The sequence below is a fragment of the Anguilla rostrata genome, chromosome 3 (assembly GCF_018555375.3).
Source record: "Anguilla rostrata isolate EN2019 chromosome 3, ASM1855537v3, whole genome shotgun sequence".
Lineage (NCBI taxonomy): Eukaryota > Metazoa > Chordata > Actinopteri > Anguilliformes > Anguillidae > Anguilla > Anguilla rostrata.
The window spans coordinates 16,052,467-16,065,645 of NC_057935.1; the positions used below are offsets into that span (position 1 = coordinate 16,052,467).

Consider the following 13,179-nt stretch of genomic DNA (forward strand, 5'->3'; position numbering starts at 1 on the left):
GTTGTCTCACAGTGTGTGCCTCTAGACGCCACTTCTTTTTACTCCACAGTCTAAGACCCTTGTACTATCAAGTTTTATTATGTTTTATTATGAGTCTTTTCATAATGTGACCATGTCTTGACAAAACACTTTCTAAGTGTTATTCCTACAGGCTACTGTGTAATATATGGATTATTATTATTATTATTATTATTATTATTATTATTATTATTATTATTCTTGTTGTTACTTAGTAGTATACGACCAAGTAGTAGTAGCAGCAGCAGCAGCAGCATTTACGGCACACCTTGTAAAAAAATGAAAGAACAGTGCCTATATCCCCATGATCACAAGCCTGCCTTACATAAGCGGGACAAAGGTATCCGAGCCGTAGTCCAATAAATACGAAGCAGGCAGATAACGCAGCTTCTTATTGGCTCTGAGGTTTGTCAATCCTGCTAAATTCAGACTTCCGGAAGTAAGTAGATTGGAGTAAAAACACAGGGCAGGGTGCTGGACCTGAACTTTCTCCTGTGGATAAAAATAAGGTATCGAAGTCAAAATAACATAAGTACACAGAGACGAGTAGATAACTTAGTAGATCACCAGGCGTATCTTTTATATTTAAAAACATGCAATTGTTGTCGGTATGGCAGGCTATTTTGTTTTTAGGCTATGTTTGCGCTTGCCAATAGCATGTCCGCGTTAAACGGGTTGAAACGTCAGGTAACTTTGGAAAAAAGTAGTTAGCTTGCTAGCTGGAACGACTAGCGAGCTGCATAGTTAACCTTGGCTGTGGTGTTTACGAAGGATAAATTAAATGTTGGGAAAACCACGCTGAAACTCTCAGTCAGTGCGGGCCTTGTAGTTCGTTATTGTAGGCTATTCAAACAATGTGATTTGGTGTGACATTTTATTAAAACTACCTAACACACGAACAGCAACTTCGTTCTTGCCAAGTGCAAATTCTGATTACAGCTGTTGGCAGTCAAGTGGGCTCTCAGACCAGTCTACTCTTAAGCAAAATGTTAATAAAAATAAATGCAAATTGTGTGTTAATGTAAATGCCATTTATCAGACATGATGCATGTCTTAAACTTGTAACTTGTTGGTCCTATGCCGACACCGACCTCGACGCCTGACAGGATTCGTGGGTTGACGCAGGGTCCACCATGGCGAGCGATAACAAGAAGCCGTCGCTTAAAGAAGACCTGACCTGTTCCATCTGCTACGAGCTCTTCAGCGACCCCGTCATGCTGGCATGCATGCATCACTTCTGTCGGGCTTGCATCTCCACATACTGGAGGGGTATCCGGGGTACCGTGTCCTGCCCGCAGTGCAGGCATGAGTTCCCCGACCGGCAGCTCCAGACCAACTTCCTCGTGTCGGGCATGGTGGAGAAAGTGAGGGCAAGCTCCGGCGAAGGCTACCAGAAGAACCTACAGGTGAGCTCCGTGCCCTTGCTGGTTAAAAAGGTTGCCTATCGACTTCTCCAATTCATTTCAGATATTCATCAGTCTGGCCAGACGCAGACATGGTTTTTTTTTCTTTTTTATGTGCTTGATATTTGTGGGTTCAGGCCTGGTTTTTGCTATGCTTTTGCTGTTTTTGGGCTACCGTGTAAAGCGTCTTTGTGACAGTTTTCTGTAAAAAGCGCGATACAAATAGAAATGGATTTGATTGGATTTGACAAAGACATGTACCGCAAAATGTACTTAAAATATGTGTGGATGGAAACAACTGAATATGCTGAGGCCAAATATTTTAAGTACTTTCTTGTGCCATCTGTTTGGAATCCCCCATCAACCAATGTACTATATATATGTTCCTACGAATGTTTGCACAGAGATTTTTCAAGATCCCCACTTTCATGGAACTTAAAAATCGGTAACTGGTAAAATTCTTATCCATCTGAAATTTCTGTAATTTTTTTTTTTTTTAATTGTTTTTTTTTTTTTTGTTATTCCCAAGAAAGTATTTTGTGTCTATGCTGATGTAGTTTGCTAGTTGACACTGGCCATTAACGGGAGTCTGGGTTTCTTTTGAAGTACAAAGTAAACCAAAGCAGGTGAAAGGAATAAAGTCTATCACCACGTAAATATTAAAGTAGCTATTTCATAACAATTTCAGTCACCAAAACAGTGGTGTACTGCCTAACATTTAGATAAATTGTGCCTTTTAGGGAGTGTGTTTTTACAGTGCGATTGTCCATGTCCAGCACAGGGTCTGTGGGCTGAGGTCACCGAATAGCTCTGTCTGTTTACAAAGGACACAACTCAGTAATACCTATTTGGCACGGAATGATGGGAAAATCTACGAAAAAAGAAAGGGTTTATGTGGCTCTCTTTTTAACATAGTGTTAAGCATCGTCAGGAGGTCCTCTTCACAATAAATTTGGCAGTATTTCAGCATTTCAAATGTATGCAAGTTTTCACAACCACTGATGTAATAATTAATTATTTGTGTTTCACTGAATTTCTCAATAAATTATTGGGTGTAATTCTTTAGCTTGGCTATTTGGTTTCACTTGTTTTTAACTGGCCTTCATTAAAAAGTTGGAAAAACTCCACAGGATTTAGAAGCTTTTGACCCCCGTCACCAGTTGGTAAAGCTCTTAAAATGCAAATCAGATGTGTAAATAGCAGGAGGGCTCTGGCTTATAGGCAGTCCCCTAACATTAGCAAGCCCGATAGCCACTCTGTTAAAAGGAGAGATTTGTGGTTCTTTAAACCCTTGCTACAGGCTGCAAGCTGTATTAAAAGCTCAGAAGTGAGTGTTCATGTGTTTTTCTCACTGCTCAGAATTCAGGAGATGGTCAGCTGTCTGCGATGTAGCTTGAAAGAACATTCCAGCTGCTGGAATTTTTATTACTGCGAGGAGTGAGCCGAACAGTCAAGGTCTTGGATGACCACAGGGCCGCTTCCACTTCTGATTGGCCTGTCCAGTGGCTAATGGCTTGCCTTATTGATCTGAGTGGACATTTTCCACCAGATCTCAAACTGTGGATTCATACCACATGACACCACTGAAAAGCAAGTTCAGGGTTATTTCAGTAATTACTTTGTGAAAGGGAGCCATGTGTGTTTTGAATGAAATGTAAAGCCTCATTCAGATCTGTTTGAGTTCTGCATAATTTTAAGTGCATGTGGCACATATTTACTTGTAAAGAGTCATGTTTGGGGAATCTCTACCACATCTAGACTATTCCGTCCAAGCTTCTCGGGTTAGGATAGTTCCGCAGATTTTTTTTGGCTTATCACATGCCACGCAAATTCAAAGGAATGCTGTTGTTCAGATTTTTTGTGCACGCAGTAATTGTGGCTCTAGTTAACGTTTAGCAGGTCTTGGCATTTCTGTATTACTTGCTGCGTAAATGAGTTCATGGTAAAGTCAATATAGACTTTGGTTTATATTGGTGTGTAACTAGATTCTTGCCTGTTTTTAGTAAATGGTGTTGCCTCATTGTTATCATATGACAGAAATTGGCTGGTTCCCTTTTTGGATAGCCGAAGGCAGTAGCTGACTCATCGACTTTCAGGTCACCCGCAGTGGAGTCAAGCCAATTGTGGCATGACCCTCTCGGGTTTTCTGGGAAATGGGTCCTGGAATCACCGCCGCCGGCCTGCATTTGTGTCACCGTAATCATTTTCGGTTCATTTCAAAACTGCAAACACCTCAGATGTAACTTTTTTTTTACCGGGCCTAATTCAGATCAATAAATAAAATTTGTTACGGCATCATCTGTAACTGGGGAGTGCTGAGCTGCTCAAATTGTCCTGTTTACATTGAAACTGGATCTGCGAGGTCCCATTTGCCCTCAGGGATATGTCGTATGTACAGTAAGCAGCAGCACTCCTGTGTGAGCCTAATTTCACATACGAAGCTTTCATCTGCGTCTGCGCTCTGCTGTACTCTTCGGGTCTCTGAGGGCTGAAATGAGGAACGTTTCACGCTTTTTCTCCAGGTGCGCGCACTTCAAACGGAGACCTCGAGCGGCACCGCGACCGGGAAGCGCTCGCGTCCCGCGGGTAACTGCTGGTGACTGTCCAAACCACAGGAAATGGCGCGAAGCCCAGCCGGTCGCCCCTGGGAAACGCGGTGCAGATGTAGCCGTTTGAGAGGCTCCAGAATTCACGCGCGATCCCGCTCTGATTTCAGAATCAGCTGAAGGATTCCCTGGAGTCCCACTGCGCCAAGCGGGAGGAGTACCTGAACATGATTCGCCAGGACAAAGAGCAGGTGGACACCATAAAGGTCTGTTCCATAGGGCTACTGCAGAGCATTAAGAGCCGTAGCGACTCGCTGTACTCTTGGCTTATGTGACAGGAGCTCTTAAAGTGTGGGTGTGCGTTAGTAAATGTTCCACGGGTTCAGTTTGGCTTTCTAAATCACTGGACTGTTCAGCTGCTGCTTGCATTCTCTAGGTGAACACATGATGTGCGTATTGTTAAAGGAGTCATTTTGAATTAAAATCATGAAAATTGGTGTCAGGAGTACTTCGCCTGGATTTCGTTGACGTTTCTCTCCCTCTATCTCTTTCTGGCTCTCTCTCTCTCTCACTCACGCCCACACACACTCTCTCTCTCTTACTCTCACACTCTCTCACTCTCACTCACACACTCTCTCTCTCTCACACTCACATTCACACACACACTCTCTCTCACTCGTGCTCTCACACACTCTCCCTCTCTCTCTCTCTCTCTCTCGCACACACAGAGGGTGGGTGCGGAGCTCCAGGCGCGGGTGCAGGCTGAGTTCCAGGCTCTGCGGGAGCTCCTGCAGCAGGAGGAGCAGGAGGTGCTGGGGGAGCTGCGGCGCGAGCAGGAGGAGCTGCTGGAGCGGGCGGAGCGGAGGCTGGAGCAGCTGCGGGCGGCCGTGCGCGAGGCGGAGGAGAGCGTGCGCGTGCTGCAGCAGGCTGCTGACGCCGTGGAGACCAGCGTGCTGCTGGAGGTGAGCGCCCGCCTCTCAGAGAGGGCTCTGATTAAAGGACAGACCGGTGCTAAAGCGCATGTCAGCACAGCGCGGCATCTATGAAGACTGCGCAAAATCATACATGGCCATGTGAATGCACACGTGCAGATATGCAGACACACACACACACACACACACACGCCTTACCACCCAGGATTTCTGATTCAGTCGCCTGTGACTTTGTGACTGTTTTACATCTTATAGTTCACACAGTACTACAGGAGAGCCGGTGACTATTTTACGCCCTACAGGGCACACAGCACTACAGGAGAGGCAGTGACTATTTTACACCCTACAAGCTACACAACACTACAGGAGAGCCAGGGACTATTTTACACCCGACAGGCTACACAGTACTACGGGAGAGCCAGTGGCCTTTCTACACCGTACAGACTGTATACGGCACTACAGGAAGTGGCTAGCGCCATTGGGAGGAAAGGTATCTCTCACTGATGACATCGGATACCTGGTAAATAGCTTGGAGGTAGAAAGGGATGTAAAGCCACCCACACCTGGCAGGACGTGTAAGTTATGCCCCTCCCGCTCTGGAGTCCAGCTCCGAAATGGCTCATGGACTGGTATAGGACACAGTAACCTGTGGCCATAGGACACATTGGGCACAACTGGCACATGCTCAGGAGCCAATGTACAACGTGCTCCACGCTTTCATTCCTTCTCTCATGCAAAGTCCAGGCAGACATTCTTGCAGGCAGCCCCCTCCCTCCTGGGTATCGGCAGATACTGTAAACCCACTTAAAATTCATAGGTGCGCAGACCCCCGGGGAGGTGGGGAAACGCTTAGACCATTAATGCCCCGCTAAGGAGATGAAAGCCGTCGTCCATTATCTGCGTGGAGGCGCTTTGTGTGTGCGAGGGACAGCCTCAGGGTGGGGGGAGGGGAGGGGGGTGGGGGGGGGGGGGGAGCACCGGGCCGGTCTCCCCGCTTCGGTGGCCCACTTCTCCTCCTGCCCGCTTTACCTCCGTCTCACCCGACCACACGGTAGCCTCAGTGTGTGTGTGTGTGTGTGTGTGTGTGTGTGTGTGTGTGTGTGTGTGTGTGTGTGTGTGTGTGTGTGTGTGCGCGCGGTGTAGCGTCTGTGTGTGCGCGCGTGTGTGTGTGTGTGTGTGTGTGTGTGTGTGCGCGCGTGTATGCGTCTGTGTGTGCGCGCGTGTGTGTGTGTGTGTGTGTGTGTGTGTGCGCGCGTGTATGCGTCTGTGTGTGTGTGCCGTGACCATGCTCGGAGGGAGTCGGTTCAGTGGGAAACGGTTACATAAAAGAGAGCTTTTCGCACCGAGGGGTAAATTGGATGCTGCCACTGTGCGAAAATGCGCCTGAAAAATGTCAATTATCCCCGTTTTTATTCTGTAATGTTTTTGCACTTTAATTTCTCTGAGCTCTTCACCTGGAGCGATGTTTATTCAGTAGAGCAGGATGTTTGCTGTAAGATCAACGTTTGCTTCTCCTGCAGCCTAATATTCCTGGAGCCTTCGGCAGTGCTGACAGCTGGTGAAGCTCTTCAGAGCCAAAGAGACACGTTAGAGTGTGTGTGTGTGTGTGTCTGACTGTGTGTATGTTGGTGTGTGAGCATATGTGAGGGGGTGTGTGAGCATGTGTGTATGTGTGTGCGTGTGTGAGCACGTGTGTGTTCGTGTGAGCGTGTATGTGTGAGTGTGTGTGAGCTTGTGCGTGAGCTTGTGTATGTGTGTGCATGCGGGTTTGTGTGTGTGTAATATCCCTGTGCTGGGACAGGGTCTCAGATTCTAGGCCCATTGGCACGAGCTGTGACCACATCTCAGGACCCATTCGGGGTCAGTCTGGGTCTCCTCTCTCGTGCTGCTGGCCTGTTTATCGAGCCGCAGTGCATTATGGGAAACTCAGTGTGCCGCTGCCTTCATGAATTTATCATATGGCAGCTCTCGATTCTGAAGCCAGTATGAACAGTGTGCAGTTACATAACGATTCTTTTCATAAATATGGCATGAATGCACGTTTATTGTATGAATGTTTGTTTAATCTGTTTTTTCCCTTCCCTTTTAGCTTCCGGAGGTGAATTTCAGGTGGGTGTCTCACGCAGTGGGGTGTGTAATTGTGGTGACACTATTTACAGCAGGAGAGAGAAAACAATAATATTCCTGAAAATATTTGTAATTGGAAAGCATGTAGCATGAAACCGGATTATTTTGTTGGGAAGTGGGGATAACTGGTAAGGGGGTGGGGGTGGAGGGGTTGGGGGGGTAGGGGGGGCTGTTTATTTTCCTGCTTTGTTGCCACAGTTTTGATTGTTTATGTACGCAGTGTGTTTTTCGCAAGATGGCAGCCGCTGGTCGATTGAACTTTGGACGTCTTTCTCTGGGAAACCTTTCTTTTCACTTCTCAGTCTTGTCGTGTTCACCAAACCAAGATGTTTTCGTTCACCGGATTAAATATAAAACATTTCTATCGGTTCCGTCTGTCAGCGCGCTGCCAAAACCGAGGCTGGCCTCGCTGTAGCGCTCAGACCGTGGCGCTCGACGCTGTTTTTGGTGGAGGCTAATCGTTCCGTCTGCGTAAAACTGCTCATTACACCGGGAGAGACGCGAGAGGGAGATCCACGCCCGCACACGTCCTCACTTAAACTCCTCGCGTGGAGGCACGGAGTATCGTAGCCGCCCGTTAGCTTTTCCAGATAGTTCCCAGAAAGTCTGTCTCGTCTCTGAAGTACCTTCAGTGATGGAAAATGGCGCTGCTTGGTCAGTGCGCCCCCCCCCCCCCCAGCTCACCCTTTAAAGCCTTTCAGACACAGAGCAGCCTTTTTCGATTTGTGCGACCGCGGCGGACGCAGAAGCCATTTGCGGCGCCGCAGGACGCCTCCTTTATGATGCAGAGCGCGGCGGCGGCGGCAGCGAGCGCGATCCCAGCGCGCGATAAGCTATCGCTCTTAAAGCCGCCGGTGGCGCCAAATGTCACCGCAACCTTTTTACTCCGACCGCGCCGGTCCCCGAACATGTTATTTTTATGGAGGCGTTGAAAAGGCACCTCAGCGAAGCAGTTGCCCCGTTGCCGAGGGCCACGTTCGTTGGGGTTTTTCTCCCGACGACTGCCGTATGTGAGGTCTGTGTCCAGCGCACGGGGAGGTTCGCTTTGTTTGATCTTTCTAAATTATTTTTTGCGGTCTTTTCTCCAGGCCCTCCCTGCAGGTGGAGAAGGGGGCGGAGTTTGACGTGAGCGCCTTCGCCGGCAGGTACTCCGGCCCCCTGCAGTACATCACCTGGAGGAGGATGTACCGGCTGCTCAGACCGGGTAAGCGGGTGTGTGGGTGTGCGGGTGTGCGGGTGTGTTGGTATCCTGGTGTCAGGTATACGGACATGCAGGTATGCAGGCTCCACCCAGTACGGGCTTTATCACTCTCCCATGATTGTCAAAAGCTGTTGGAATCTTTATTTGTTTGTTCAGTCTATACTGAACATGAAAAACTGTAATGTGTGCAGCATTAGACAGATGCGGTCTTCAGTTCAAGTGACCAATTCTGAGAAAGCACGTCTGTGGAAGTGGCATTGAGTCATTTGCATTGTGAGAAAGCAGCTCGGTTTTTAACAGGAAGTGAGTTTCTCGATGGTTTTGTTCTTTCGCCTCCTCGCCCTCAGCCCCCGCTGCTCTGACCTTTGACCCGGAAACGGCTCACCCGAGCCTGTGCCTGTCCCGGGACAAGACCAGCGTGGTGGAGTGCCAGGAGATGCTGCCGTACAAGCGGAACCCCAAGCGCTTCACGCAGTGCGTCAACGTCCTGGCGGCGCAGGGCTTCCCCTCCGGCCGCCACTACTGGGAGGTGGGCGTGGCCGGCAACGCCAAGTGGGACCTGGGCGTGGCGCTGGAGGCGGTGGACCGGCGGGCCCGGGCCAAGCTGAGCCCGGAGAACGGGTACTGGACGCTGCGCCTGCGCGACGGCGGGCGCTACTGGGCCGGCACGCAGCCCTGGACCCCGCTGCGGGTGGACCCGCCGCCCCGCACCGTGGGCGTGTTCCTGGACTGCGAGGAGCGCCTGGTGTCCTTCTACAACGCCGAGAGCATGCGGCTCATCTACAGCTTCCGCCACGGCCCCCGCGGCCGCGCCTACCCCTTCTTCAGCACCTGCGTGAGCGAGCGCGGGCAGAAGCCTCAGCCAATCAAGCTGCTCCACTTCCCCCAAGACCCCCTCTGAGCACCTCGCCTGACTGGCACGTCACCATGTCACAGACTGCTGTTTAAGCCCCCTACAGGTACTTTCCTGCATTACATGCATTACACAGAGCTCCTGCGAGCCCCCTACAGGCGCTTCCATGTATTACACCGAGCTCCTGTGTGCCCCTACAGGTGCCTCCCTGTATTACACAGAGCTCCTGCAAGCCCCCTACAGGCGCTTCCCTGTATTACACCGAGCTCCTGTGTGCCCCTACAGGCGCTTCCCTGTATTACACAGAGCTCCAGTGAGCCCCCTACAGGTGCTTCCCTGCATTACATGCATTACACAGAGCTCCTGCGAGCCCCCTACAGACGCTTCCCTGTATTACACTGACCTCCCATGTGCCCCCTACAGGCGCTTCCCTGTGTTACACAGAGCTCCTGTGAGCCCCCTACTGGCACTTTGCTGTATTACACGGGGCTCCCGTGAGCCCCATACTGGTGTTTCCCTGTATTACACAGAGCTCCAATGAGCCCCCTAGAGGTGCTTTCCTGTATTATACAGAGCTCCTGTGAGCCCCCTACAGGCGCTTCCCTGTATTATATAGCTCTGCTCTTAGTGCCATCTAGTGGCACGTCTCTGGATAACACAGCGCTGGGGAGTGCACCTTAGCGGCTTTGTATTCTGCGGTTCCATAGAGGGTTTTCTGCCAGTCACGTCCTCCTCTCTTCCACTGCTTAACTGAGTTAAATAGCCAAGTGCATGTCTGTGCCAGCATGCCTCTCAATTTACCTTGTGGTCAAATCTTTATTTATTTACAGCAAAAGCCACTGTTCTAATCCCTGGCAAGCGCTTCCTTGTTTGTTGAAAATATTTGAATATGCCAAATGGAGAAAATAATTGTTTTAATTAGCGAAGTTGATGTGACTGTTAGAGCAGTACACGTGTCTCTGCAGAGCTGAGTTGGAGTCCATCCAGTGATTCTCCACATCAACACCTCCCCCACACCTGCCCTTGGCAGGCATGCAGTAGTATGGATGTATGCGGGAGTTGTAGTCTTTTCCTTTACCATGCATCCATCATGTGGTGTGTAATACTACATGAGAGGTAGCATGGCTCAAGTGTGTTAGCGTCATAAATCTGAGGTAGATACCTGAAGTGCGTTAGCGACGTAGCTCACAGTATGGGCGATTGAGTGGGTTGTTCTCCTCACTGCAAAGCACTCTGGGGCTGTGTATCTACAGGTCAGACAAACATAGAGGTTATGGTTTATAGACTGTCGCTATGTTTCAAGACATTTAAGATGCATGTATGTGTGATGTACTTCTTGCACTTTGAAACCACTTTATGACTGGAAAATTCTTCACTTTATTCTCCGTAGTACAGTAGCAACACACACACATACACACACACACTCGTTTGAGTCAAGCTGGTCTGCACTACACATTTTCCTACAGGAACAGCTTGATTCAGATTGGCCTTGCTGTCGTATAATTGCTTTTCTCAGTTAGTCTCCCAGGTGAACTGTTCAACCATGGAAGTAGGGTTTATATTCAAGCAAGACCTCTATTTTTAAAAAATTGCTGATTTAATTTTCTGTAAAATAAATCTTACTGGGATCTTACTTTTAAATCAGATAATCTTGTTTTAACTGCACTTTTTTGAAAATAAATCAGTTATTCAATTCTGCTCAGTACTCCCATGTGATCGATTAGAGAATGGTTGTAGTTTCAGAAAATAAACGAAAATAAACTACCTTCTGATGACTCAATTGCTGTTTTTTTTTTCACTTGAAAAGAAAATAGTGTGTGTGTGTGTGTGTGTGTGTGCATGCTCTCAGTAAAAGAACAAAATTCAACACAAGTGGGCAGTGTTTCTGTGCTCACACACACACACGCACACACACACACACACACTCCAGTCCAATAGCACCCTGTATGGCTCTGTCTGCCTATCTCCACCCCTGTGACTCCAGGGCTGGGGTGACTGTGGCATTAATGGCATGTCCTCTGATTCTCCACACCTGGAATGACTTGAGCCTCACCCCATTAAGTATTTAAAAAAAAAAAAATGTAATCATTTGAAAAGTAGGTCACAATAATGAGCATTTTAAATGCGGCCGTGCAAATCCCTTTGAGATTTCTTTGTCATCAAAGGGCTGCATGTCTTGGTGTTGCTGTAGCTGCGCCATAAAAATGGGATTTAAAACAGCATAAAACATCTGAGCTTCCACAGGTTTGTGTGCATCTCAGGAAATTTGTATATATTATACCATTTCTGATCCAGGGATCCGTATTCCAGGCTCAGATGCATCCAGGGGGGCTTCCATCATATGTTAAAAAGGGTCATATTAAAAATGGAGGTTTTATAAGGATTGGCAGATTGGAGGGGGAGCGGTTGTGAACATTGCAACCGCAGACCTGGGAGATTGAGATTGCGGACATGGGGGTGGGGGTGGGGGTGTGGGTGGGGAATGGGGGGAGGTTGTGCACAGACATCGTAGGAGTTTGTCGATCGCCGGAGGGGAAAACGGTGGCAGTGGCCTGATTTTTACATTACATTACATTACATTACATTACATTACATTATAGGCATTTAGCTGACGCTCTTATCCAGAGCGACTTACAACAGTGTAACCAAACTCAGGATCAAGTCCACTTAAGTCCATTGAACAACATGCAGATAAAAAGCCTTTACTATGATGCATACATTAAGGAGAAACAAGATAGTCTGAACCAAAAATTTTTTTTTTTTTTTTTTTTTTTTTTTTTTAATAGTTATGGGAGGGGGTTTAGGGAAGAGGAGAGAGGTACACAGAGAAGAGGTGCGTCTTGAGTTTCCGTTTGAAGGTGCTCAGACACTCTGCTGTTCTGACCTCCACTGGAAGATCGTTCCACCATCGTGGGGCCAGAACTGCAAAGAGTCGAGACCTTGTTGCTGCTCGTGTTGGGGGAGGAATCAGCCGCCCTGTAGTAGCCGATCGGAGCGATCTGGCCGGCTTGTAGGGTCTGATCATCTTCTGCAGATAACCAGGAGCTGACCCCTTGACTGCTTGGAAAGCAAGCACCAGTGTCTTAAACCGGATGCGAGCTTGCACTGGTAGCCAGTGGAGGGAGATGAGGAGGGGAGTGACGTGGGAGTCACGAGGGAGGTTGTAAACCAGACGTGCTGCTGCATTCTGGATGAGCTGAAGGGGTCTGGTGGCTGATGCTGGGAGGCCAGCCAGGAGGGAGTTGCAGTAGTCCAGACGTGACAGTATCATGGCCTGGACCAGGAGCTGTGTGGAATAATTGGTGAGGAGTGGTCTTATTCTGCGGATATTGTACAGGATGAACCTGCACGACCGGGTGGTTGCCGCGATATTCTCAGAGAGTGACAGCCTGTTGTCCAGCACAACTCCAAGATTTCGGGCACTCTGTGAAGGGTGTAGGGGAGTGTCTCCTAAAGAAATGGGCAGATGAGAAGGGGGAGAGGTAAGAGAAGGAATATGGAGAAGTTCCGTTTTGCTTGTGTTGAGCTTGAGCTGGTGTTTGGTCATCCAGCTCTGGATGTCACTCAGGCAGGCGGATATGCGATCGGAGACCTGAGTGTCTGTGGGAGAGAAAGAGTAGAAAAGTTGAATATCATCTGCATAGAGATGATATGACATGCCATGGGCGGCAATAACAGGGCCAAGGGACCTAGTATACAGAGAAAAGAGGAGGGGACCAAGGACAGAGCCCTGAGGGACCCCAGTTGTGAGGGGACGAGGAGCTGATACTGCACCGGCCCAGGCAACCTGGAAGGAGCGGCCGGAGAGATAGGACGCAATCCAGTTGAGGGCTGGTCCGCAAATTCCCAATTCTGTCAGGGAAGACAGAAGTGTAGGATGGTCAACGGTGTCGAAGGCAGCTGAGAGGTCAAGAAGAATTAGGACAGATGAACGGGATGCTGCGTGTGCTGCGTGGAGAGACTCAGTGACGGAGAGCAGGGCAGTCTCCGTCGAGTGACCGGGTCTGAAACCAGACTGCTGAGGGTCTTGGAGGTTATGCTTAGAAAGAAAAGAGGAAAGTTGGTTAGACGCAGCACGTTCGAGAGTTAAATATTGTGT

General features: G+C 48.8%; 1 protein-coding gene across 2 annotated transcripts; it reads left to right on the forward strand.

Annotated features, from left to right (window-relative positions):
• Positions 1 to 395: 395 nt before the first annotated feature.
• Positions 396 to 10,860, forward strand: trim105 (tripartite motif containing 105). Of its 2 annotated transcripts, none has more exons than XM_064326479.1 (7): positions 396 to 527; positions 1,144 to 1,424; positions 4,138 to 4,233; positions 4,696 to 4,929; positions 6,989 to 7,008; positions 8,115 to 8,230; positions 8,575 to 10,860. In XM_064326479.1, the coding sequence occupies exons 2-7, from the start codon at positions 1,152 to 1,154 to the stop codon at positions 9,126 to 9,128; spliced, it is 1,293 nt and encodes a 430-aa protein (XP_064182549.1). In that variant the 5' UTR covers positions 396 to 527; positions 1,144 to 1,151; the 3' UTR covers positions 9,129 to 10,860. The 2 variants fall into 2 exon arrangements, with proteins under 2 accessions (XP_064182549.1, XP_064182548.1); XM_064326478.1 differs by having other exon boundaries at positions 406 to 527; positions 1,125 to 1,424.
• Positions 10,861 to 13,179: the final 2,319 nt, after the last annotated feature.